Source organism: Arvicanthis niloticus, chromosome 24, assembly GCF_011762505.2.
Source record: "Arvicanthis niloticus isolate mArvNil1 chromosome 24, mArvNil1.pat.X, whole genome shotgun sequence".
Lineage (NCBI taxonomy): Eukaryota > Metazoa > Chordata > Mammalia > Rodentia > Muridae > Arvicanthis > Arvicanthis niloticus.
Genome location: NC_133432.1, coordinates 19,219,502 through 19,247,497, shown reverse-complemented (window position 1 = coordinate 19,247,497; position 27,996 = coordinate 19,219,502). Strand labels below are relative to the sequence as shown.

At 48.9% G+C, this 27,996-nt stretch overlaps 1 protein-coding gene across 9 annotated transcripts in view; it reads left to right on the top strand.

Annotated features, from left to right (window-relative positions):
* Rimbp2 (RIMS binding protein 2) overlaps nucleotides 1–27,996 on the top strand; it is a 192,793-nt gene that overhangs the window by 152,838 nt on the left and 11,959 nt on the right. For 6 of the 9 annotated variants that reach the window (XM_076922982.1, XM_076922983.1, XM_076922984.1 and 3 more), the window contains 11 exons: nucleotides 712–1,524; nucleotides 7,957–8,108; nucleotides 9,114–9,569; nucleotides 10,907–11,053; nucleotides 12,538–12,696; nucleotides 15,138–15,848; nucleotides 17,267–17,384; nucleotides 23,842–24,026; nucleotides 24,585–24,753; nucleotides 26,221–26,324; nucleotides 27,822–27,893. In XM_076922982.1, coding sequence (XP_076779097.1) covers nucleotides 712–1,524; nucleotides 7,957–8,108; nucleotides 9,114–9,569; nucleotides 10,907–11,053; nucleotides 12,538–12,696; nucleotides 15,138–15,848; nucleotides 17,267–17,384; nucleotides 23,842–24,026; nucleotides 24,585–24,753; nucleotides 26,221–26,324; nucleotides 27,822–27,893 — 3,086 coding nt within the window. The remainder of the gene's footprint in view (nucleotides 1–711; nucleotides 1,525–7,956; nucleotides 8,109–9,113; nucleotides 9,570–10,906; nucleotides 11,054–12,537; nucleotides 12,697–15,137; nucleotides 15,849–17,266; nucleotides 17,385–23,841; nucleotides 24,027–24,584; nucleotides 24,754–26,220; nucleotides 26,325–27,821; nucleotides 27,894–27,996) is intronic. The other 3 variants (XM_076922988.1, XM_076922990.1, XM_076922989.1) reach the window with 1 other exon arrangement.

Below are 27,996 nucleotides of genomic sequence, written 5' to 3'. Positions count from 1 at the left end.
CACACATGTGCACATATGCACATACACACAGAGACATGCATACACACGTACATGCATGCACACACATGCAGACATACACAGGCATGTGCACGCATAAATGCACACATACAGACAGGCATGCATGTGTATGTGTGTATACACATGCATACACGCACACTCAGTCACACACACACAAGGAATTAGGCTGCTCTGCAGAAGCCACTGGTGTATTTGCTTATGCCACACAACTTAACAGATGACTCTGAAACCCAGTCTAGTATGTCCATTTCCTGTCAGGTGGACACTAGAAACACAAGTGCCCTGGAGGTTTACTTAGTAGGAGCCACCTTTACATCCCTGATCACATGATTTAAAAAAATGATAGGCATTTATTAATCTCCCAAAGCCATAGATTTGACATGTTTGTTTGTCCTAGCATTTATTGAGCACTAACTGTCTGCCAGGGTTTTCCAAGTGCTGGGCATTCAGTCAGCACGAGTTTCTAATCCTTACTAAACAGTTTCCTGGTTACTGCCACATGCTTCCTGTGTACAGCCAGATTTTCATAGGACTGAACCAGGAAACCACGCTTGGTGATGGGTGAGGTTATTGCAGGCAGAGGACATGAAGGGGACAGGCGTGTGGACTTCAGTGATACCTTGGTATGTGCCAGTGCTGTGGATCCCAGGGTCCTGGAGGATGGTGAGTGATATCTGTCCTTGTACCCAACAGGAGAGCTTCTGGATGGGCAGAGGGGCTTGGTGCCCTCCAACTTTGTGGATTTTATCCAGGACAATGAGTCACGGTTGGCTGGTACTCTGGGGAGTGAACAGGACCAGAACTTTCTCAACCACTCTGGCATTAGTCTGGAGCGTGACAGCATACTTAATCTTCACTCTCCAACTCAAGTGGACTCGGGGATCACCGACAATGGTGGGGGGACCCTGGACGTGAATATCGACGACATCGGAGAAGACATTGTGCCTTACCCTAGGAAAATCACCCTTATCAAACAGCTTGCCAAAAGTGTCATCGTGGGCTGGGAGCCCCCTGCTGTGCCACCTGGCTGGGGCACCGTGAGCAGTTATAACGTGCTGGTGGACAAAGAGACACGCATGAGCCTCGCCCTGGGAAGGAGAACTAAGGCGCTAATCGAGAAACTTAACACAGCCGCCTGCACCTACCGCATCTCCGTGCAGTGTGTCACGAGCCGGGGCAACTCGGACGAGCTGCAGTGCACGCTGCTGGTGGGCAAAGATGTGGTGGTGGCGCCATCCCAGCTGCGTGTGGACAACATCACACAGATCTCTGCCCAGCTCTCGTGGCTGCCTACCAACAGTAACTACAGCCATATCATCTTCCTCAATGAAGAGGAACTGGATATCGTGAAGGCAGCCAGGTACAAGTATCAATTCTTCAACCTCAGGCCTAATATGGCCTACAAGGTGAAGGTCTTGGCCCAGCCACACCAGATGCCCTGGCAGCTGCCGCTGGAGCAGAGAGAAAAGAAGGAGGCCTGTGTGGAGTTCTCCACGCTACCTGCAGGTGAGCCATATCCTCATTGGGGTCCATGAGGGAAGGATGCCAGGGCATACTCTGCATGGATAGGGAAAGACAAGAAGAGGTGACCATAGGAGTCTGTGTTATCCTTGAAAGCCCTCAAATGCCCTAGGAAGTTCCGAACGTGATGCCTCTTCATGAGTTTAGAGTTGGGGCTTACATAGTATTTGGGGCCATGGTCTTAGCACTTGGTCTGTCAGGGACTGTCCTGTAATATAATAGACAGGAGGGGAGCAAGGCCACCTCTGGGAGTGGACAGCTACACCCTACATCTCATACCTCCTCCAACTATAGACAAGAGGAATCATGAGTCGAAGAGCTCACATTTCAAATGCTTTCCCTTCTTTCATGGTTTTGGTTAACACATAAATATTTACTGGTGGATGCTACAAAAGATGAAGTGGTTCACCAGAGCTGCCCCGGGGCTCTGCCTTCTTGGCTGTAACTGGGAGAGAGTGTGACCACTTTCACCTTCTCCAGTGCTCAGGGATAAGACACATCAGGCTTCTGGAGGTCTCCTGGTATAGCAGGACCCAGGACTCTTACGTTAGTGAGCTGCCGCTCCAGTCTCCTTGAGTGTTTGTGATCTGCACATCCTGTACATACCTGTACATCCTAGTAGGCTTCTGAGGTGGAGGCAGCCCACACAAGTGCAGGGCATATATATGCATGTATACACTTGACAGTGTTTATATGTCCCAGAGAAGAATAAAAGACGAGGTGGAGTCCTGTCAACCCAGTGTGACTGTCTTCCGGGGGAAAGATGAGAAGAAAAAAAACATGTCATGAAAACTTGGTCATGCCCATGTACAGGTCCCTGCTTAAGGAAAGGTGTAGTGTCCATTGGCCCTATCCCTGTGGGGGTGTTTTTGCAGCCTGCCCGGAAGGGATGTTTTGGAAGTGAGGGTGAAGTTGGGCTCAAAGAAAGGAAATTCTTTGTGAGAGAGGAAGGAAGTGTCTCTGTTAGTGTCTCTCACACAACCATTATGAGTCCTTTACGTGCAACAGAGTTCTGATACAAGAAAACGTTTCCACTGGTTTGTGATTGCTGCCAGCCAGGATTGCTTTGTTGCCAGCTTCTAGGTATGATGAAGGAAAAACAGTGTAATAATTTATTGTTGGCCATTGGTCACAAGAACTCTCTATGTGTTCTAGTTAGAGCTTGACACAGACATAGTCATGTTGGAGGAGAGCCTTGAGAAGTTGCTTAGATCCAATTGACCTATGGCATGTCAGTGGGGAGCTTGCCTTGGTTGTTAATTGGTACAAAAGTGTCCAGCCCACTGTAGAAGGCACCATTCCCTAGGCAGGTAGCCTTAGGCTGTATATAGAGAGCTACCTAAATGTGAGCCAAAGAGCCAGCCAGTAACTAGGGTTCCTTCATGGCTTCTTCTTGCCACAAATCCCCTCAGAGTGATGGGATGTGACCTAGAAGTGTTAGTCAAATAAACCCCTTCCTCGTCCAAATTGTTCTTGGTTACTGTTTTATCGAAACCACAGAAAGGAAACTAGAACACTGCTCTTTATCAGGAGTTGACACTTCCTTTCTATCCCCAGTGTGCCCAGAGTTTTATGAAGGTTGAATTAAATTTTCATTAAGTGCCATCTCTCCATCTATCAAGTCATGATTATTTTTTATTCGGTGAATATGGTGATTATGCCACTTTGAATATTAAATAACTTCACACTTCTAGGGTGGAACTTTCTTTCATGTTTATAGCTAGATGAGACTTGTTTTAAATGATTTATTTTCAATTATGAGTGTGTGTATGTTTGTGTGAGTGTGTGTGTGTGTGTGTGTATGTGTGTGTGTGTGTGTTTAGATGGGTATGTGAGCTATGTGTATGCAGTTATCAAGGAAGCCAGAAGGGGGCATCAGATCCCTAGAGCTGGTGTTACAGGTGGTTGAGAGCCACCTGACAGGGGTGCTGGGAACTGAACTCAGGTCCTCTGGTCCTCTGGTCCTCCTAACCACTGAGCCATCTCTCCACTCTCACTGGGGATTTTTGCATCTATGTTCACGAAGGATATTTGTGTACAATTGTCTTGTAGTGTCCTTTGGTGCAGATGCCAGGCCTCTGCAGGGCTCATGCAGTGACTAGGAAATCATGTCATCTGCAAGCACCTGTACAGTTATTAGTGGCATCAACATTATCTCTCTTTCATGTTTGGATGCAATGGAAGGTGTGCAGACCAACTGTTTTCTCTGAGGAAGTGCTAGAAGTGTCAGTGTTAAGGTAGTTAATTGACACGGGGTTATTTAACTTTTGCATCTTTTATTTGTCTTTTTGGATTAAGTACGTTCCTTTCTTTAACTTTATAATATTACATCATTCCCTTCCATTTCCTCTCTTTTCTGCATATATATATATGCAGAACATATATATATATATATATATATATATATATATATATATATATATATATATATATATATATATATACACACACACACATGTGTACACACACACTAGATACTGCCTGCTCAGTTTGTGTAATGTTACTTGTGTGTGTTTTCAGGGCTGACCATTTGGTAGTGGATAGCCAATTGGTGTACTTTTCTCTGGGGAAAGGCTGTTTCTCCTGCTGTTTTCCTTCCTTTGTTACCTGTAGTTCTTTGTGTAGAATGGAAGCTTCACGGGCCAACTGTGGTATTTCAAGGAATTTCCCCACAGGGTCTCACTAATTAACCCCATCTGGCCAGGAACTCACATCCTGACTGCCTCTGCTCTCCTAAGACTGGGAATAAAGGTATGTGTGTCACTATGGCCAGCTATATTATTCTTTAAGAGTCTTTAGATCCATAATCATGTCTCCCCTTGAATTCTGGTTGGAAATTTACATTTGTCTCTTGTGAAGAGAATTGTCATGTGTTTGTCGAAGCTTTTGTCTTAGCTGAGTTTTGCATTTTATAGTTTTAGATTTGAGTGTCTTTTTTGTCTGTTGATTTGGGGCTTTACCTGGCTCCTCTGTCTTGGCTCGTGGTGTCTAGGTGAAACAGAGAACTAACTGAAAGGTGTTGTTTTCTAAATATAAATATTTAGACACACAAGCTTCTTTATTGTTTATCCACATGTTTTGTTATTGTTAAGTATATTCTGATTATCCAGGTAGACTCTTTATAACTCTAGTTATGAACAGACTGGTTAGTTTCCAATATCTGATAGTCAAAAGAGAAAACCCGGCAACTATTACTGGTTTCTAATTTAATTGTTTCAGGGTTGGATACAGTTTCTTGTGTGAATCCAGGGGGACTGAAACCTGCTGTATGGATAGTGTCTGCCCTGGTGAATATTCCTGTGTATTTTAAAGCAATGTGTGCCCCACGGTTCTAGGGAATGACAGTAAACACAATCGAATTACTTAGAAGAGCTTTCCCAGTATCCCATGTTCTCCCTGGGCTTTGTTTGTTTGACCCACAAGTTGGAGACAATAACTGTTTTCCTTTGATTATTTTTTTTTTCTTTATGTTATTTTGGAGTTTATCTTGTAGTTGTGTCATGTTTTTGAAAGGTTGAACTCTCTTTGATGACATTTTCTCATAACCAACAATCCACCCTGTCTCTTGATGGCCCTTAAGTCTATTTTGTCTGGTGTTTGTGTGTTTGTAGCTTTCGGAAGCTAGAATTTACGTGTAGTATTTTTCCAACACTTACCTTCAAGTTCCCTGAGTCCTTATACATTGAGGCTACCTCTCGCAAGTAGCATGCAGTGGGCTCTTTGAGTCGCCCTGGCCTGATAACCTCTGATTTTTAACCACATTGTCTTTCTCTCTTTTACCTTTGATTACTGATAAGACGATTTAAGTCTAAATATCTGTTCTTCTGCACCGGTCCTGTCTGTTCTTTACATCGTTGTTAACCTCTTCCTGCTTTCTCTTGGGGTTAACATTTGTTTAAAACCCATTTTATATTTATTTCTTCATACGCGTGTACTATGTGTTCTGATCAAATCCACCTCCCCCGAGCTCTAACACCCCCACCCCTACCACAGTGCTTTCCAGACACAGGCTGATTTTTTTTTTTTTTTTTTTTTTATTCTCTACAATTGACTTTTTTTGAGGTGGGGTGAATAACACCAGATATTACTTTTTAGAGGTTACCTGCTATGCCTATACATGTAGCCTACTACAAATTGCTTTAAATGACAACATGATTCCTTTAGTTCTCTTTCGAGCTTGGCCTTTCACGCATGCCAAAAGCACCTGTTCTGTACGTATGTCTGCAGAAGAATTACCATAGCTGGACATCTCATTGTGAGTGAGTCGGTTAAGGGCATAGTTAGCCGATAGTGAAAAGCACAGACAGGTAAGAGACCCACCAAGCCGGGATGACTGAAGTGGCTAGACCATGAGAAGGACCAACTGGGCTAAGATCATCAAATCAGGGGCGGCAAACACCCAACAGAAACTGGCTAGAGAAACTGAGGCAGCTTTGCTGCAGTTCCAGGTTGTTTTCTCTCTGTGTATGAGGCCCCATTTTTTTCTCTCTCTCTTCTCCTCAGACATTTTTTAATACTGTGGTATAAATAGTAAACTTTGCTGGAAATGGTTTCCCGTCTACCTGTTCACAAGGCCTTTAATCTCTTAACTGTTTGCAGGGTTTTTTTTTTCTCTCTGTGTGTTCCAGAGCCAGGCCAGGCTGATCCTCAGAAGGATTTTGAGGAGATTTTGAGCCAAACATGTGTAGGTCTGAGATAGTAGAGGTGGGCAACTTCACTTCTAGAGCCAATTTCTCAGCTCAAACACCTCACAACACATCTCAGTTCCCTAATACGTTGCTTTTCTCTCTATTCAGATAATGCATTCTTTGAAGAATTTGAGAAAATGGTCCTTCATATTTCCTAATGCGTCTGCCATTTACACTGTATTTTCCTATGCCTCTCTGCCGAGTTCTTACCCACTGCCATCTCCTTTTAGCCCAGACGGGTTCCCTTTAGAGTCTTTATGCTTCTGTTTATCTAAAATAACTCACTGTTTAACCTTCAATTTTTTTTCAAATATATTTTCTTATGGTACTGGGCTCCGGATGCTCCATGTCTCTGAGAATGTCATCCCACCTTTGACCCGTCACTGCCGCTGTGATGAGTCAGCTGCCATCCCTACTGTCCCTCACAATATTTCGGAAGATTTCTCCAGGAAGGGCTTTGGCTTTTGCAGCTCACTCTGAACACATCTTCCTTAGGCAAAGATCACTCAGGAGTTGCCAGGGAAACATGAACTCTGATCCAGGCTGTTTCTGACACCTCCGTTATGGTAGAATCTCGGGGGATCCATCCGGGCCATTGGGCCCCAGGTTCACGCTGGGGAGAAGGATCCAGCTTCTAACACCAGGCAGCACAGCGGCTTTTCTGAGGCTCCATCTCCTCGTTTACAAAATGATGTGTGGAGACTTCCTAGTGAGGGCCAAATAATACAAAACATGCAAAATGCATAGGACGGTTCCTGATAAGTGGTATTCTCTTCTGGGATGCCATGGCTAGGTCTGTGACATGTATGGCCTTCGTCTTGTGGTCATGAGATCATTCCTTCTGAAATGAAGCTACCTGGATTCTCAGTTAGAGGTGGGAAATTCCACCCCAAGCCTGGAGTTAAAACAAAAACAAACAAACAACAACGACAAAAAAGCCGGGCGGTGGTAGTGCACGCCTTTAATCCCAGCACTTGGGAGGCAGAGGCAGGCGGATTTCTGAGTTTGAGGCCAGCCTGGTCTACAGAGTGAGTTCCAGGACAGCCAGGGCTACACAGAGAAACCCTGTCTCAAACAAACAAACAAACAAACAAACAAACAGAAGCAGGGTCTTTGTCCTCAGTATCTGAAGGCATATTGGGTACCTCACAACCACCAGAATGACTTCCAGACCTGGCCAGTATTTACTCATTACCTAAGTTAGTAGCTCTGGCTAGCACTTTTTTTTTTTTTTTTTTTTTTTTTTTTTTGCAAGACCCAGTGAACATGGTTCATATAGGTCAGGCTGGACATTTTGATTTGCATTTTCCCAGTTCCATAGAATGGTTTGATGGATGTGGTGAGGTCAAAGTGTGCTGTCTCTAGAGTTTGATAATGGAGAGAGAGAGAGAGAGAGAGAGAGAGAGAGAGAGAGAGAGAGAGAGAGAGCCAGCCAACAGGAAGAGAATTAAGAAAGGTAGGAAGAGACATGTGTATCTTCCCACTGGAACCAGCCAGGGCTGCTTGGCTTCCAAGTCCCCTGGCAGAGGGAATCCCATTCACTGGGACTATAAGAGCAGGCTTCTCAGAGGCAAAGTGGGGCCCTTCCAATTAGCATCCCCTTCCTGTTCTGTCCTCCCGCTCTTTCTTGTCAATCATGTGGGGATCTCCACTTCCAGGTGAGATAGACCAAGTGAAGAAAGGCCCAAGGACCATGCCCTGACAGCATCTGTCCCTTCTCTCCTTCCAGGCCCTCCAGCCCCACCACAAGACGTCATCGTCCAAGCTGGGGCCACCGCCGCCTCCGTTCAGGTCTCCTGGAAGCCCCCTGCACTGACTCCCACTGGGTTGTCCAATGGAGCAAATGTCACAGGATACGGCGTGTATGCCAAAGGGCAGAGGGTGAGCGTGGGCTAAGAAGTGCTACTTTGTAAGGGGTGGGCTTAGGGGAAGGAGGGAACAAATTCTCAAGGGCAGAATTTGAGGATCTTCCAGCTCCAAGTCTCCACCAGGCTTCATGAGGTCCCACTGAGTCTTCACCCTGAGGACTGTCCCATCATATTTTGGTTCCTACCTGAGTCCTTGTCTTAGTTAGGGTTTCGATTGCCCTGGCAAGTCTTACAAAGGACAACATTTAGTTGGGGCTGGCTTCCAGGGTCAGAGATTTAGTCCATTATCATCACGGCAGGAAGCATGGCAACATCCAGACAGGCATGGTGCTAGAGGAGCCGAGGGTTGTACATCTTTGTTTGGAAGGCAAACAGCAGAGAAGACTGTCTGTCTCCCAGGAAGCTAGGAGAAGGGACTCAAAGCCCACCCCACAGTGACACACTTCCTCCAGCAAGGCCACACCTCCTAGTAGTACCAATCCCTGGTGACCAAGCATTCAAGTATATGAGCCTAAGGGGTCTTTCCTGTTCAAACCACCACAGCTGTTGCTACCCCTGTCTTCCCTCCAGTGACAGACTGGGCTGCTTGACTGGGAGTGAAGGCCCCAGCCGGTTCTCCCATGACTCATGACTCACTTTTTGCAGGCTATGGGGTTTCCCAGGGCAGGTTCCATGCACATCCAGGAAGGCCACTTACTTGACCCGTCCCTCCCTTCCCTCCAACTGTGGCAATAAACAGGCTCACCTTCAGATCCCTGTGGGACCCTGGATCTGATCCAGAGATGGAGAAAGAAGGCTCTGCTCTTTTGATCTTTTTTTTTTTTTTTTTTTTTTTTGACCTGGGTCCTGGGCTCCCAGAAACTCCTTGGCTTTGCCAGCTTTGGAGGTGAGCCAGATTGGGGGGGAGGGGGGGCTCAACATATTGGGCTTCTTTTTGCCAGGCATCTGCCTTCAGGAGAGGCCACTGCTGGGTCAAAAACGTGCTGACAGCCAGTGACATGGCTTTCTTTGTGTGCAGGTGGCTGAGGTCATCGCCCCCACAGCAGATGGCACGGCCGTGGAGCTGGTCCGGCTGCGAAGCCTAGAGGCCAAGGCCGTGAGTGTGCGTACCCTGTCTGCACAGGGAGAGTCCATGGATTCTGCCCTTGCTGCCATCCCCCCGGACCTCCTGGTGCCTCCAGCCCCCCACCCGAGGACTGCTCCCCCACCAAAGCCATTAGCAAGTGACATGGATACCAAAGACCAACACCTGGGTCCCCACATCAAAGTGGATGAGTCCTGGGAGCAGAGCCGCCCACCGGGCCCTGCACATGGCCACATGTTAGAACCACCTGACATGCATAGCGCTGGCCCCGGCAGAAGGTCACCCTCACCCAGCCGGATCCTTCCTCAACCACAAGGCGCCCCCGTGTCAACCACCGTCGCCAAGGCCATGGCCCGTGAAGCTGCACAGAGGATGGCTGAGAGCCACAGGGTAAGTTGTCCAGGTTGATCTCTGTACTTGGGGTGTCCTATGACCTGTCTCTGCACCTGGCAGGTAGAGACAGCTCTACCAGAGAGCACTGTAGACGTCAGCCTGGGACTGTTGTCCTGACTGGGTGGGGCCTGTTCTTTTGATACCACATTCTAACCTAAGCATATGTATGCATGCTTTGGAGCGGGGAGGGGGTTATTGTAACGGTGGAGATTGTGGTTAGGAGTAAGGTTGGGGCATGCTTCCATCATGGCTAATGAGACGTGTACTATAAATCACCTATAAGGTGCCTCTCCCACCAGGCCTGGGGGACTAAGACCCAGGACTGAATTGGCCCCAGGACCTTCTTATCTCTCCCAGGTCTCTACCTGCCAGGTGCTCGGATATTTGTGGCAAACCTGAGTTTCTCCACGGAGGAGGCAGCGGGGCCTATTGGTTTCAGGCTGCCCTGTGGGTCTCAAGATGGTCACCTCTGGGACTGTCTGCTGAGGCCGAGGTGTTCTTTCCCATTAGGCTTCCTCTGGCCAGGGCCTGGGTCAGGAGAGTGAGGATACATGACCAAGGGTGAACACTGGGGTCGCAGGTGCCTCACAGGATGTTTCTAACACACGCCCAACCCTGTGCATCCCCAAGAGGGCATAGAGCTACCCTGACCTCAGGCCTCCAGTACCTCTTAAGACACTAGAGTATCAGACTGCCTGTGAAATCTGATTCACTCAACAGTGGCTACCGACACAATACATATGCATGAACTTGAGGCCTCAATTGTGAAGGGTGCTCTGAGGCTCAGGGAAGCTGGAACCAGGTTTTCACTGGGATGACTGGCTGATGCTTGCCAAGAGGCTGAGGATCTCAGTGCAGCCTCAGAGTGGCCCCCAGGAAAGCCCAGTGGCTGCTAGGTCGGTCCAGAGACCCTTCCCAGGCTAATGCTCCAATTCCATTAGTCACTGTCCAAACTAAAGGTGAGGCAAGCAGTGGATGATGAAGGTTCCTACCGAGGTCTGTGGTTCGCTCTAGTGAAGCTCAGAGTGATCCAGGCCTCAGGAAGAAGAGAGGTGAGGGGAAGAGCTGGCTTTGGGAGCTTGGACCTCATGGGACCCAGCAGCAGCCTAGAGTCATGTACTTAAGGGGTTATAGCCCCTTTCATGTATCTGCCCTGAAGGAGGCTGCGGGGCTCAGTGTTTGAGAGACCTCCCCATGGTACCACTGAGGATCTCCTTGCACTTGAGGCCCAGAATAACAACAGTGCATGCTCCTGGTGTCCCCGCCAGAACCTCCCCCCCCCCCCCCCCCCGCACACACACACCCATTCATCATTGTCCTTTTCTCTTCCCAAGTTAGAGAAAAGGAGCCTCTTTCTAGAGCAAAGCAGTCCCGGGCAATACACCAACTCAGATGAGGAGGATGGCTACGCCTCCCCCGAGGTCAAGAGGAGAGGCACATCAGTGGATGACTTCCTGAAAGGGTCAGAGCTGGGCAAGCAGGTGAGAGTGTGCACCCCTGCATTAGGCCTTGGCTGGCTGTGGCTTTAGCAGGAGGCATAGGAGTTGAGAGGCATGAGGACATTGGCCTAACCTGCTCTGGGGGTGTGTGTGTGCCCTTGTGTTCATATATGTATGCGTGTGCCTGTGGATAAGTATGTTTATATGTGCACATGCACTTATGTACTTGCACTCGTTTGGTATGTGCATGTGTATACAAGTGTATGTGCCTGTGTTTGAGTGTGCATGGTGTGTACATGTGTTGCTGTTTGTCTGTGTATGTGCATGTATGCATGCATGTGGTGTTTGTTGACATGTGTGTGTTCCTGTGTGCGTGCCTGTGTGCATGAATATGTACATGTATGTGTGATTATTTCCATGTGAAAATGTGTTCTTGTGTGTCTATGTCTGTGCACATGTGTGTACATGTTTCTATGTGTCTCTGTGTATGCTTATATGTGTGTGTATGCATGTGTATGTGTTTGGTACATATGTGCGTGAGTATGTTTATTCGTGTGCTCATATATGGTACATGTGCTTGCTATGTGAGTACATGTGTCTGAATTCCTGTGTATCATTGTGCACATGTGACCTTGTATATAGAAATGTGTGTGGATGTGTGTGTGGACATGTATAGTCATGCTAGCATGTGTTCCCGTGCATTTATGTGTCTCTGTATGAGTATGTGCAAATGTATTGTGATATGTGAGTGTACATGTGTGTTCTTGAATGTGGACACATATATGCACGTGATCATATGTCTCTGTGTGTATGTGCATGCATGTGTACACTTGTTTGCTTTTCAATGATTCTTTTAAAACCCTCAGTGTCAACCTATGTGACCTCTTGCCCTGTCATGTCCTCTTGTGTGGAACTGTATACATGGGTGCCCTGGCCCTTGGCCATCTGAATTGTCAGTGTTGGGTTTGAGCCTCTCTGTTTAGCTAGTGAAGTAAAGAAGTGACAGGTTGGAACTTGAGTATCATATGATGTGACATACCAACACTGCATGCTCTTCTTCGGCATCTGGGATCCTCACGCCTGTCAACATGGGGTGACTTCTGCTTGTCCTCTCTCCGCTGCTTAGACAAAGTTGTTGGGGCAGGTCTTGTTTGCTTCACCAAGACAAGCTGTGTGCACATACACTATGCCTCATATGCTTTGTAACATGGGCTCTATGCATTAGCAAATATGGATCCAGAACTCAAGGAGACAGCCTAGGAGCCTGACATGTACAGGATGTCCCATTAAGGGTTGGAGAGAGAGTTCGGTGGTTAAGGATAGCCCTTTCTGAGCACTCAGGTTGGATTTCCAGCACCTACATGGTGACTCCCAACTGTCTATAACTCTAGTTTCAGGGGAGCCAATGCTCTCTTCTAGTCTCCACAGGTATTAGGCACACATGTAGTGTATAGACATACACATAAGATTAGAAATTTTAAAAAGAAAAGAAAAAAAGCCCTATCTGTGTTCCTTTTTGACCATAGCCCCACTGTTGCCATGGAGATGAGTACCACACAGAGAGCAGCCGTGGGTCAGACCTGTCCGACATCATGGAGGAGGATGAGGAAGAGCTATACTCAGAGATGCAGCTGGAGGGTGGGGGCCGGCGGCGGCCCAGTGGTACCTCTCACAATGCCCTCAAGGTGAGCACTGAGCTTATGACAGGGTTCCCTGAGTCTGGGGGATGTTCCATTATGCCCTTTCACTGGGATTATTCCATGGGTGCAGTTAGGAGCTACCTGCTGCCCCTGTCTGCTTTGCCAAGAGGTCTGGGGTACTGGAGTTTGGGGGATCCATTTGGAACCCCTACACACAGCCAGCACTGTACCGGGAATAGAATTACAAGCAGCAGAAGTAGCCCCAGGCCTTACATGTTCAGACAGCATCAGTAGCTGCCACGCAAGCACTGAATTGGCAATGCCGGGCTGGGCCACTCAGAACTGCACAGGAAGAGGTATTCACATGGGGTAGAGCCATACAGCTGAGGCCAGAGGACGCCTAGGACAAAATGTCTATCACAGAGTCCCACATTGGGAGAGAGTTCATACCATCCACCACTGGAGACCTGAGATGGAAGGGTGGCTACTTCATGGGAATGGCTGGGTGGGCGGGGCAGTGAAGCCTGCAGGGTTTATTTCCGCTGAAGTGCATTACCCTGCAGTATGGGGGACGGAAGACAACATGCATTACTCCTGTCTACTCAGGACCTCTATAGAGACCATGTGGACGGTTTTCCCCCACAAAGGTCCCTGGAGGGACTTTGGGGACCTCCATGTGGCCCTGCATGGTACAGTTCACACTGTTCCCCATGCCTCACCCCTCAGCAGGTCCCCACAGGCCTCTCTAGAATCTCCAGATTCTATCTACCCCAGGCTGTGCTCTGGAGCAGGAGCCACCCTGAAAGTGTTCATGGGTGGATCAGGGAAAGGCTTTCCACTTTTCGGAAACTTCTCTGGACAGGACGAGCTATTAGAAGCCTTTGCCTTTCAAGAGCTGCTGAACAAAGCAGAGAGCCCGTGAGGGTCTTGTGAAGCTGGAGGAATAGCCCCACCCACCTCTCTTACAAGCAGACAAGCTGTATCCTAGCGGGGCAGGATCAGGGTAGCTACAGGTGTGTGCCACTCACCCACGGGGCTTCTTAAGGTTGTGGGTTTCAAGATTCTCCTAATAAACTGCCAAGGGCAGTTAGGAGCTGTGATCAGACTGAACCCACAGTCCTACATGACGGGGATTGGCTAAGCCAAGCCAGGTTTCCTAGAGGGACTAGGGCATATGACCCTTCGTCCCCAACCGGCCCCACTTACCTGCCTACCCTGTGTTACCCTCTTTTTCAGCTGCCATTCTTCACCTTCATAGTGCTCAACACACCTAAGCCAAAAATTCTTGAACGTGGCACCATAAAGGAGAAAGATAAGCGGGTTAGCAGGTCCTGTGCCCACCGACTCACGGGTAGTGGCAGAGGCAACTAGTAGACTGTGTTAGGTGTCCACAGACCAGTAAGGGCAAGGCCATCCTCACAGGTACCCATCATAAGATGCACCCCCAGATCTCAGCAGGGGACAAGAACAGCTTTCCTAGAGTGGGCCACATCTCCTCAAAGGATTGTAAAGAACAGGGGGATGACATCAAAATATGTGCTTTTTGGAAAGAGACGAGATGGCTGAGGGCAGGATCTGGCAGGGGACGGTGCCTGTGGTGGGGCAGGCTAAGGCCTGAATGTAGGAGTAATGTAGTAACCTTAAGAGTGGCCAGCTCTGCCGGGCAGTGGTGGTGCACGCCTTTAATCCCAGCACTTGGGAGGCAGAGGCAGGCGGATTTCTGAGTTCCTGGCCAGCCTGGTCTACAGAGTGAGTTCCAGGACAGCCAGGGCTACACAGAGAAACGCTGTCTCAAAAGACAAAAAAATAAAAAAGAAAGAAAGAAAGAAAAAAAAAAAAAAAGAGTGGCCAGCTCTGTGCCAGGCGCTGAGAGCAGATGGGCCAGATGTGGTAAATCCCAGGTGTGGAGTCAGAGGACCTTGGTCCTTTGTAGGCACCAAGTAGGCGCTGGGTCTGTTTGATTTACCAGATCACGGATGTGCTGTAAAGGATCTAGCTCCTCCCCTGACTATTGCTTAAGCTAAGGGAGTGGTGAATGGGGTCAGCTGGGGTGCTAAGTGCTGGAAAGGGACCAGTCCAGAGGGACAATGTGAGCCCACCTCCCACTACACTTGGCATTCAATGGTGGCTGTCCTTGGGCCTCAGGGAATCAGCCATGGTGGCAGAAAAATTCCCAGCATAGGAACCAGGCAAGGGTCTGGAAGTACTGTTTCCTCCTCTGGCTCACCCGCATGGCGTCTGCTCTGACGTCCCGCTGGCTCATCTGTGTGCTCCCCCTCACCTTGTGCTCTGCACCCCCCCCCACGTGGCCCATCTGCTCCATCCCAGAGCCCCCAGCAGGCATGCCGCAGGTCCCCACGAGCAAAGGCTGCCTCGCGCTGCCCCCTGCCTCGCTGCCAAGACTAATTCTGTGTGTGTTTTCTCTCCTTCCTCCACTGCCTCATGTCTGGTCATACAACCGCTCTCTCACACATGCTGTCCCCAAGGAATGCCATAAGGCTAGGAGCTTGGAAGGCGCTTTCCTGGAGCAGCCCGAGTTCCCCCAACAGCCCCACCGCAGTAAGAGACTGTTCAGTATCCCTGAGGTAGCTGAGGAGGACGCGGAGCATGGCGAGCCGCTGCTCAGGCAGGGGATGGGGTCCTCCAGAGCCAGGGCCTTGTTGGCCATGGAGCGTGGCCCAGCGCGGTCCTGTTGGGGACATCCGGTCCTACAGGGATCTTGGCTCCCTGCAGAGCACAGGGGCCCGGGCATCCATATGGAGGATCTCTTTCTGGAAGACAGAGGCTGTCGGTTCAGCCGCTCGGCCACCAGGAGCCCGGACAGTGGTTTGGATTGCGGCAGTGAGGAGGAAGAGTCTCGATTTAGTTTCAGGAGCACCTCGGCCAAGTGCAGTCCAGGCCCTGGTCACTGTCCCTGTAGGAGAAGCCCGAGGCCCCTGCTGGCCCGGCGGAGGACACTGACCCGACAGAGCAGCATCGAAGAGGACTTTGGGGAGCAGGTGGACCCCAGTGACGTCATCAGGAGCGATGACACCCAGCCCAGCCCGGAGAGGCCCGTGCCCAGGAGGGATGGCTGGGACGAGGCCAGCGACCACGAAGATTTTCGGGGTGTCTGGAGGAAAAGCTCAGCCATGCCCGACAGTAGGGCAGCTGAGCGGCTCACACAGCCTCCTCCCCGAGTGGCAGACGGCCCTTTGGTGTGTCAAGTAACCATCCTTCCCGCGCGCTTGCCAAACCAATCCGTGCTCATCCTTTTGTTGGTTTTGCCTTTGGTTCCGGGTTTTGGCGTGCATCGGGGGACTCTCTGGGACGCTCTCTTTGGTTCTTTCCCTGCATTTTTTTTTCTTTTTTGATTTCTTCGGTCCCCATTGCTCCTCAGTTGCTTGACCATCCCGAAGGTTTCCTTGCTTTGGAATAACAATCTTCCCAACAGAATCGGCGATGGTTACGGCTGCTTTACTTAAAGGACAACTGAATCTAAGTTTTAATTAAGGGTTAGCTGAACTGCCGAGTATCTGAACTCAGGAAACACACATCTCTCCCCAACCCCCCAAAATAAGGATCCTTACGGACTCACGGGGGACTGCTGGTATGATCAAAGGCTTTTTGTCTTTGTTGTTTGGCTTTTTAAGTTTTTTTTTTTTCCCTTTTGGCTTTCATCTATAACTGTTTTAAAAATATGGAGAATAACTAGTGAAGAAACTCAGATTTGTAAATTGTCTCCAATGTTTTGCTCACCCCAATCTTTTCCCGCCTCTGTGTCTACCGCAGAGCAGGGATTCATCCGAGACTTCATTCATCTCTGTAATTGTATTCTTTCAACAACATCTGCCCCTCCCCCAACTGTCAACGGGCACACAGGTGGGCCACCAGCATGGCAGCAAAGCCTCCTTCTGAGCTATGCACGAGGTGATTTGTCCATGCCAGGCACTGCCTGCACCCCACGACGTCCAGTCTCATCCATGGCTATAGGCTCATACACCCTGGCTCCTGGAGCCTGGGAATGACCTCCGTTAGCCTGATTCCTAGTGATCCACTTTCCCCGTTAGTTAGTTCTGACCTCTAGTCCAAATGAGAGGTAGACATCTCTAGCCCGGAGGCCTGTTCAAGTCCAGGTTCATCATGGAGCACGATCATGGCTGGTAACACGCAGGGACTTCCCTGAGTGTCTAGAATCCTCCGTGCCCCTTCTGCCTGTGATGGGCTTTGGGAACTTTGGCAGTGTATCTCTGCTAGTGACACTTGGGGGTGGACAGCAAAACCAGAAGACTTGCCTGAAAAAGAGCCTGAACTGTAAACCATAGTCAATTTGGTTCAAAGGATTTGGCTATAGAGGCAATAGCATCAACCAAAAGCTCCCTCATGTGACTCATTTTTACTACCAGCCCCGCTGTGGTGTGTCCAGAAGGGACCTGGATGGAGAAAGGGGGGGGGGGGTGTCTTGGGCCCGGCTGGCTTCTCTCCCAGGTCACTCAGCTAACCTTTCAGTTAAAAGCTACGTTTAGTTGCCTTTAGCGCTTCCGCTTCCAATCCGGATTGATTTGGCTTTAACTCCCCCTTTCCTCTGGAGGCCAATGATGGACGCTGTCTAACTACAGTGTTCTTCTGGGTCTAGATTTTAGGAAACTCCGCACTGATGGGACGAGCAGACCGGATGGAGCACTCGAGCCGAAGGTATTCGCACAGCGGCGGAGGTCCTCATAGGCACCGGCCGGCAATGGCCCCATCCATTGGTTAGTGGTCTCATTCGTATCATTCACTTTCTGTCCACCACCTACTTAAAAACAATTCTGGGACCATGTTGTAGGACTTCAACCCTGATGAAAAAAATGCCTGAGAAAAAGGACAGCAGGACTCACAGTGCAGGGTCCATGCGAGAGGAGAGTAGCTCACCTCATGACCGCCACCCATGTGGGAGGGGAGAGGAGGAGGAGGGAGAGAACAAAACACCATATCTACTGGCTTATCCTCTCTCCTCCTACTTCATCAAGAGAGCCCCCGGGGTGGCGAGTCCCACATTTCCACATGGAGGACGCAGCTCCTCCTGTTACATCCTCTCTGGACCTACCCAAAGAGACACACTGTGAGGTGCGCTTTAGTAAGGTCCTGAGGACAGAGAGATGCTGAGTTGACTGTATCCATCAGATGTGCTCCAGGTGTGTAGGGCCATCCATGTGCATGGGCCATATTGATGCAGGTCTTGGGAACATCTGGAAGCTGGACATGTCCCTGGGGCACATGTCCCCTTTCTGAGCCACCACTGGCCCTTCTCCTTGCCACCCCTCCCAATTCCATTCTCTTTGCCTACTTCATGAAACCTTCCTTTTCCTACAGACCATTTGGGACTCAGCCAGTGGTACCCAAAGCTGTCATTGGGTTGTTGTCACCAACCCATGTTAAGGGTGGCCACAGGTCAGGGGCGGCTGCTGCCTTTGACATGGAATCATGGGGACAGTAATTCTAAGAAGTGATGTTTGTAACAGGGATGGGGAGGAGCCAAATAAACCAGGCTTTTGTGGATGCACACACATACAGACACACATACAGACACACATATGCACACACACCACACTACACACATACATTACACACACCACACATAAATCACAACAGACTACATACACAAACCACACACAGTATACACAAACCACACACACAGACACACTTGCTGCACACACCACACACACGCCACACATACACACACACGCCACACACAGACATATACACATATACACATACTCACACAATAGACACACACACTACAGACACAGACACACACACATACCACAAACACACACAGACACACAGAGAGATACAGATAGAGTACACACACTATATGCCACACATCACACATACTCAAACATACACCACACACATACTCCCCCCCACACACACACCCCAGCAAGGACACTAAGCAGGAATGGCTGGGAACAATATCAGGTTCATCATTTCAGAACTGAAGAAAACCTGCTCAGGTGACCTCACTGGAAGGAATTCAAATCACAGCGAGCAGGAAGCTTTGGAATAGCACTTTTCTCCCAACCCCAAGAGGAATCCAAACAGCCAGCAGGAGGAATCCCTTCTGCATGTCTCCCTCCTACAGTGGCAGGGAAGCATTTCCTCTGCATCTCTACGATCTTCACCAGGCATCTGCCTGCCAGTAAAGATGTCATGGAATGTGGAACATGCTCAGCTGGTTGTGCTACCAGCTGAGGATGAGGCTTCCGTATTGGAGTGGGAGGCCTTGGACTCCATCCCCAGCCTCACACTGCCAAACAGACCCCAAACAAAAAAGATCACCCACTGACAAAACCGTGAGGGGGTGTGTGGCCAGACTCAGAAACCACAGAGGCCAAGGGAACAGGTCAGCACAGGGCTCTATGCATCCATCCTAGTGCCTGGCTAACCATCCCTGACATAGTGAGCAGAAATGGGTTCGGGCTGTCCGGTTCTGTGGGCCTTCTGTCCTGAGGCTTGAGAGCCAGGGCTAGTGCACTTGAGGCTCAGCTCATGCTCAAGTTAGCTGTCCAGTCTCAGAGGCTTTTATGAGTTCCTCCATCCCCAGTGCAGGGACACCATAAGCAATAATAGACATTCTGATGATCACTGAGAGAGATGTCATTTATGGAGATGGGGTAGGGTTCCTATTCCAATCTCTCAGGCTAGGAACTTAATGCTACTGCCATAGCAAGTCAGAGATGGCACAAGAAGGCAGGGGACACGTACCACACCCACAGACATGTCAGATGTCCTTATCTCTGAGAGCAGGGGACAGCCTTCACTGTCTTGACTGGGACCCTTGTCATTGAATCTTATGCATGGTTTGTCTGGATTCTTAAAGTGAAGATCCCAGGAGGCTGCAGGCCTCAAAGAGAGAGTGATGCTATATAACAAAGATCATATCCTTCATCTTAACACTTCAAAGAGCATGAGCACATGCAGCTCCCTTTACCTTTTCTCAGTTCTTGTAGCTACTCGAGAACCTCTACGAAAACATAGCTTAAACCCAGCACTTTGCACGGGGCGCCCACGTGTGGAAGGATAAACCTCTGTGCCTGTGAACACGGGGAAAAATAAATCCATGTAGTAGGTCATCCATGTAGTAGATCATCCATGTGGTAGGTCAGCCATGTGATAGGTCTGCTACTCACCAAGAAGAATACCAGGCACATGGCCCAAGGAGCAAGTGACTAATGACCGGTGGGTCAGGGGTCCGAAAATATGTTCCTCTGGTCCTTAATTTTCTTTTCAGGTTAAAATTGTAGCAACTGGGCTCTGGAGAAATGGCTCAGTGGTTAAGAGCAGTTGCTGCTCTTGCAGAGGAACTGGGTTCATTTCCTAGTATCCATGTAGCAGCTCACAACCAACTGCCTGTACCTCCAGTTCCAGGGGATCTGATGCCCTCATCTGGTACCCACATACACACAGTGCACACACATACATATACAATAAAAAGTAAAAGTTAAAAAAAATTGCAGTTAGTATTTTAGACATTTAATTGTGCTTCCCCGCCCCCAGGTAAATTTTTGGTCTTTGTGTTAATCTTACTACCTACCCATCAAATGCAAGGTCTCAGGGTGGGGTGGGGTGGGGTGGGGTGGGGTGGGGTGGGGTGGGTGTCAGTCTCCTGAAATCGAATGGCCACACCCATCCGAATATAATGGAGTCTACCTCACTAACCAGTGTGAGCTCTCCCTTGTTGTTATCCGTCTGCCTGGTGGGTTGGGAAAATACAACACAACCTACATCCACAGAAAGTGTTGAAAATTAAAAACTAGTCAGACAAAGAGAGACTCCCTCCCTGCTGACAGGGGCCAATGAACCTGTTCCACATTGTAGACAACATCAGACACTTAGCCTACTTCAGGTTGTAGGCTTGGATTTTTCAAAACCTACTTTAGTTTGGGTTCTTAAATGCTCCAAGCTCCACTCTAGCCCATGGACCAGAGATTGGGAAGAGAGACGGTCAATTGGAAAAGGAAGTTGTGGACCTGTTTAGTAGTCGTTCGTTGGGGCAATCCCACTCTTCGTTGTCAGGACACCAGCCGTCCAGTTCAATACAAACATCAAACATGCATCAGTAGCTGCAGCATGATCCAGCAGAAACAGCAAGGTTCCAGTGAATCTGCACAAGTCAGCAGACGTGGCCAGAATCAGCTGGAATACCACGAGAAGTTCTTTGGTGTGTTTCTGTCTATGAAATGAAGAACAGCAAAGTCCAGCGAGGCATTGCACGGCAAGCGTCTGCTCAAGCAAAACATCACATGCTCTCTCACGTGTCTGCTTCGGCAAAACATCCTCCCACAAGACAGCTTCCAGAAAAACATCACACGACACAACTGAGCTTCCCACCTCCTCAGGTACATACGCTGGTCCTGAGTGAAGGCATTCCTGTGTGCCGGCATTTTCCAGGGGAAGCTGACCATAGGCCTCCTTCCTTAGGTTCATACTCTGCTCCTGACCGCAGAGGTCTTGCCGCCCACAGAGAAACCACATAATACAACCCCAAGAAGCACAAAGAACTCACAGACAGCAAATGCTCATCAAAGCCACATCCAGAAGTTGCCATCCCTGGGCCGTTTTCTATAGCTGAAACCTCACCAACCAGGTCCCAGTGACAGGGGACTAAGTTCTTCTTGCTAGATCCAAAGTGGGGCCTCACAGCTGCCCCAGGGTTCCACTGCAGATTCCACACATCATCCTGTAAGAGTGACTGTGGGAGTTCTTAGGGCGCTCCTGCCAAAACCACAGTGAGAAACAATCAACACGTTGTAGAGAATTTTGCTCCATGTTCAAGTTAAAGGTCCACAGAAGGTAAGACGACGGAACACGAAGCAGCAGATTGTCTATGGTGTGGGATTCTGATAACTAATCCATGCCAATGTAAAACACACAAACAACAAACAACAATAGCCTTTTGTGCTGCTAAAGGCATTTTGTTTTATTATATTTTATGGCTTTAGGGTTACTGAATATTACAGACACACACATACACACCATGTTTTTATTAAAATTGGTCTTGATGAGTATTATTAGCGTTTGCATGTATCTGTGTGCTTCTTGTGTGTGCAGTGCCTGAGGAGGCCAGAAGAGGGTGACAGATCCCACGGAACGGGAGTTATACAGATGGTCGTGCACTTCCATGTATGTGCTGGAAACTGAGCCCAGGTCCTCCCCAAGGGCATCCAATGCTCTTAACCTCTGAGTCATTTCTCCAGCCCTCGAAGTATGTTTATAATACATGAACGAGAAAGGGACAAATACCAGGACAAGAAGGCATTGGTACAAGTGGTTTCTACTCTAAGGTACAAAAGCCACTAGAGAAATAAAGATGAAGGGAGTTAGTGTGAAGCCAGGGTTTCTCATTTTACCTTATTTTAAAATCTGGAATATTTTACTACTTTTCCCTTAGATTTTTCTGACCCAGGGAAGTAAAAACTGCATATATTTGGGGTCTAAGAAAAGGTGACGATCAAGTGTGACGGCCACTCCATAGTGCAGGTGTGCTTCTTTAAAGCATTATCATTTGGTGGGTGAAAGAAGCCACCTCTCTAGTGCTCTCTGTCCACCTATGTCACCCCCAAGTCACTTCTAGAAACAGTTGTTGGGCCGGTTTCTCTCACAAGCTTCTCTCCCTCTTGACAGTTTTAGTCTCTGGCCCACTGGCCACAGCCTTTATTGTGGTGATTTTCAACCTGCGGGTATCGACCCCTTTGGGGTTTGAGCAAGCCTTTCATAGGAGTTCCATATCAGATAGCCTGCATAGCAGATATTTATATTACAAGAGCAGCAAAATTACTGTTATGAAGTAGCAATGGATGTTTTATGGTTGGGGGGTCACCACAGCATGAGGAACTGGATTAAAGGGTCACAGCGTTAGGAAGGTTGAGAATCACTGCTCCGTCGTCTCCCTCTCTGTGAAACTCATGCCCATATTCATGTGTATGTGTGTACGTGTATGTGAACATGCGTGTATGTGCATGTGTGTACATGCATGTGTGTGTGCTTGTGTGTGCATGTATATGCACGTGTGTGCACATGTGTGCACGTGTGTGTATGTGTGTATGTGTGTGTGTACACATAACTGGCCTCTGTGTTTGCAGGTTCCACATTCTCAGGCTTGAGCAAATATAGACAGAAAAAATATCTGAAGAGCACTTTCACCTGTATCAAAGATAGAGACTTTGACTTCTTTCCTCAAATCCTGATACTATAGAACAGTCAAGCATCAACAACGTATTGAAAGTGCCCTGGTGTCAATAAAAGTATCCAAGGTGGGGTCGGGGTAGGAAATGGCTAGAGAGGTGGCTCAGTAGTTAAAAATATGCATATGTATTACTCCTCCAGAGGACTTGACTTTGGTTCTAGAAACCACGTCAGAAGACTCACAACCTCCTGTAACTCCAGCTCCCAGAGGACCCGATACCTCCCACCTCTGAGGCACCTGCACTCACGTGCACAAACCTACATACAATTAGAAATAAGTCCTTTTTTAAAAAGTGTCCAAGGGGGGGGAGTGAGAAGGTTCTATTTGCCATCTTATTTAAGGAGCAGGGTTACTATGGTTTAGTATCTGCATGAGGGAGTTTGCAATGACTATCTTGTACACACCTACAGCTAGATAACCACACACCTCATGATATATCAAGTCTCTCTCTCTCTCTCTCTCTCTCTCTCTCTCTCTCTCTCTCTCTCATGCACATTAGGATACAAAAACGATCACAATTATATACTGAGAAAGCATTAATTTCCTTCCATGTGAGGTGTATCTGCTGCTGGTTAAACATTCACAGCTGGCAAAGCAGCACTGTTAGCCATGTTGAATTCTGATGTATGAGAATGGTAAATAACCTTGTAGTTAGCCTTGTGTCCTGCTGAGGACCCAAGAGGCATCTGCATTGAGCGGGGACCAAACACCTATTATGGTAGATCCTCAAGGCCTCTGGCTTCTATGGCTTTCACTCACAATATGGCTTTGGTTGGAGTACCATCCTGGGTCCTGTTCTGAAGCAATCGCCCGCTTCCACAATCCCATCTCTGGTGGATTTCTGGCCCTGTGGTGAGCCCAGACAGACAAAGAGGAGCACACAGGGCTGCCCTTCTCACAGATTCACTTCACACAAGCCCTGTGCCCCTGAGTTGTTCCACGGGTGTCCCATGACCCTGTGTTCTGTTCCCTGCCCACTCCAGATGAATACAGCGGACGAGACCACCTTTCTGCAGACTTCTATGATGAATCAGAAACTGACCCTGGTGCTGAGGAGCTCCCGGCCCGTATCTTTGTGGCTCTGTTTGACTATGACCCGCTCACCATGTCCCCAAACCCGGACGCCGCAGAAGAGGAGCTTCCCTTCAAAGAAGGACAGATCATCAAGGTACCGATGGCTGCGGTGCCATGGAACAGGGGACAGAGACTGGCAGTGGAGATGGAGTGTTCTTCATACAAGCCTGGGCAGTAGCAGCCCTTTGGCCTCAAGGGCTGTTAGAAGAGATGGCTTAGGGCTGGGAGAGTCTTGAACACAGGATAGGCAATACACTTACTTCACCTAGGAAAAGGTGCCTTCCCCTGTGTGCCTTACTGGATTGTGTCCATACCTGTTCATACACACCCACGTGCCTAGGTGTGGCCCGTGTACTATATGCTCAGTCAGAACCTGTGCTTACAGACCCTGATTTTGAAAAGCAGAGGTTTTAGTATCTGATCCCTAAACTTCAAGTGGGCATACCAACAAAGGGGAGGGGGGAGAAAGAAGGTGAGGAACCATGGCCCCTGGTCCAGATGGTCCCTGACTGATGCAGGGTGGGGCTTGAAAAGTGTGTTCTCAGCAATTTTGACTTCAGGTGACTCTGCTGCCAGTGGGGCTGATTTGTGGTTGAGCCGGCCTTATCAGATGCTCCAATTTCCGCCCCACCCCCCACCCCTTTGACTCCAGGTATATGGAGACAAAGATGCAGATGGCTTCTACCGTGGGGAGACTTGTGCCAGGCTCGGCCTCATTCCCTGTAACATGGTCTCCGAGATCCATGCAGATGATGAGGAGATGATGGACCAGCTGCTGAGACAAGGCTTCCTCCCTCTGAACACACCCGTGGAGAAAATAGGTGAGCGTGGTCCCTTGGGCTCTGCTGCACTTTGACTTGCACAGCAGGCCATAGCAGGGAGCAGCTGCAGCCCCCAGAAGCCCAGGCTACCCAGCACCTCTGAGTGTCCAGTCCTTGGGAAGATTTGCTATCCATTACTGGTGGGTAAATCCCACTCTGCAGTCCAGTAGTGCACTCCAGCTGTGTGCTTTAGGAACAAATCTTGTTCTGGTTTACTTTCTGTGCCGATAAAACATTCCAACCAAAACCAACTTGGTGAGGAAAGAGTTTATTTCACCTTCTGGTCCATCGTAGACAGAAGCTGTAGGAGGAACTAAGGTATGGAGGATGAAGGCCTACTGGCTTGCTCAGCCCACTTTCTTTACAACCTAGAGCCACCTGCCCAGGGGTGGCACCCATCCATGTAGGGCTGTCCCCACCCTACCTTAGTCATCAATCAAAAAAAAAAAAAAAAAAAAAAAAAATGCACCAGTCTTGTTCACAGGCCAATCTGATGGAGACAAATCCTCTGGATTGACATTTCCTCTTCCCAGTATACAGTTACATTGAAAAAAGGCCAGAGGTCTCTCCCAGGATGATGGGAAGATGCTAACAGCAAAACCGGTCAGTGTTGAAACACGGCCTTTCCTCATGGGACCTGCCTTCTCTTCATTCAGATTTGTAATTGGCTCAGGTCTGGAAACTGGTTGATGATTCCCTATTACTGGGATCCAATACAGCCTTGCTTTCGTTTGTTCTAGAGTTCTTTTGCTTATACAGATCAAACAGAAACTGAGCTGGCTTATCTATTTTGTTCCAAGAAACAGCATGATTAATTAGCCTGTCACCAGAGTCAGGCCATTGGTGGCATTGTTTTGCCTGCTGCCTATAATGGTAACTGTGCTCACCTTGGCCTGGCCATGCTACTCTGGGTGTCTCAAAGAGATGCCACCCCAGCATGTGTGACGACTCACCAAAACTACTCAGTTCCTGCACCCTTAGCAGGTGGCTCCACCAGAGTCTCATACTCTAGCAATTATTCACAGCATCAGAAGCTAGGGGAGGGGGGGGGGGCGTCTTGCGAGTCCTGTAAACTTCTGAGTGTTCTGATCCTTGTAAGTTTCCTTAGCTTCTTGTGTCTTAAGAGCCTCCATCTTTTCTCCAGGAAGCAAGGTTTCAATTCAAAGAATAGCTGTGGCTCTCTCCCAGAATCTCATAGCCCCTGCTAGGCTTTCCCAAGCTGTAATTACCTGATGCCTCAGACCACTTGGTTTGGGAGAAGGTCCCCTATCTGATAGAGTTCCCATGGCATGGTAGACACAAGGGAGAATGGCACTGTGAAAGTGAATAGAAAAAAAAACACTGGAGGCTAAGACAGTTGGCCGGCCCAAGTTGGAGATGTTAGCAAGTGGCGCCCACCCTTTTGGGCAGTGAGTAGGGTCACCATGACTTGGGGAATCTTCATAACTAGATCTTATGGTTTTACAGAGAGAAGTAGAAGAAGTGGCCGGGGTCACTCCGTACCCACACGAAGAATGGTGGCTCTCTACGACTATGACCCTAGGGAAAGCTCTCCTAACGTGGATGTTGAGGTACCAGCCTGGAGTTCTTTCATGTTGAACCGGAACTACTACCAGTGGCTTCCTGGCTAAGCTTCTAATGGGTACCACATTTGGCCATGTGCCTTTGGGGTCCCACTTCTCTCTGAGCATGGTAGAGAGGGAGAGCCAGTGACTAGCTGCTCCATGAGGTCCAAGAATGCTGGCCGAGACCCCGGAAATCACTGATGAATGAGCAAATGGCCCTTGGTAGCCACACTTACAAACTGTTCCACCCCCTTCCACACAGCTAGGAGTCATCCTGACACAGCATACCACACAGGTTTGCCACCGAGAGGACAGACAGGCTCAGCCTTATTCCAGAGTATGGTCCACTGTGTTCTAAGCTCCCACTCATATATAAGGGAGTCTAGTTTCCAAACTGTGTCTTGGGAGATGTGTGCATAGAATACGCCTGGCCCATGTGCACCTTGGTGATCACTGGGTGTGACTGAAGTGTTTGATGTCCCAAGGACAGTTATAGTAGCCAATCCCCCAAGTCTCCTGGCAGAACTACTGGAACAGTGACCTGTGACCTACACTTATTGGGCGAGGCAATATAGAGTCCCTTTTAGCGGGGAAATAAAAGTTACCATGGCTGATGATCCCTCACTAGCCCTTGAAAGATGAGGGGTATGCGGGGGGGGGGGAGGGGGGGCTGGTGTTCTAGGGCACCCCGTGACACAAAGGCAGACCATGATCAGAAATAAGGCTGAGGTCTTTGCCTCCAGAGTCGCTTGTCCTCACACCAGATTAATCTGGATTCCTGCACGCAGATTTACTGTGATTGCTTATTAGTGCCGCCTGCTGAACCATATCGGTTCATGCTTAATGTTTGGAGACAAAGCCACACTCCTGGTTCCCCTTGGCTGCCTGGATGTTTCTTTCTACCTTCTGCTGGGTGCTGCGGTCTGAAGGGTCTAAGGAAAGTTTGCCTCCTGGACACTGGGGCTTGTGTTCATCATTCTCTGCTGTCCCCTCTCTGGGACCTGCTGCTCAGCAGACATTTAACAGATGGGTATTGAATTGATGATGGAGTTGGGAGGTTGTCTTGTGCAGGGAGGGTGTTTGCCAGTGGTCCCCCCTCTTTAGGGATTGTTGTCCCCCATGTTTCAGGTGTAGCATTACCATGTGACTCAGTTTCCTGGGCTTACCAGGAAGTGGCAATAACCTTTGATCTCCATTGTTTCTCTCAGGCTTACTCAGAACAGCCTCCACCCCCAGTCCTTCTGCTTTAAACAAACACCCCCACCCCCACCCCCACCCCCACCCCCATCCCCATCCCCATCCCCATCCCCATCCCCATCCCCATCCCCACCCTTCAGTTTTGAGCAACCCACTCCTCTCCATCCCCTCCATCCCCTCCGGTCTGCATCCTACAACCCTGCATCTTGACACAGTCAAAAGGCAGGTGAATTCCCAAAGGGTAGGAAGGTTCCAGGACCTTGTACAACACCTACCCTGTTGCAATATGCTCTTCTGTCTTTGCAGGCTGAACTTCCATTTTGCACAGGAGACATTATTACTGTTTTTGGTGAAATCGACGAAGACGGATTTTATTATGTAAGTTTTTGAAACATCAAAAAAAAAAAAAAATGCTGTTCGTTTTGGGGGTTCCAACCCCTGGTTTGAGCTCTCTCTTAAATTGGCACGTGAGCTGTGATCT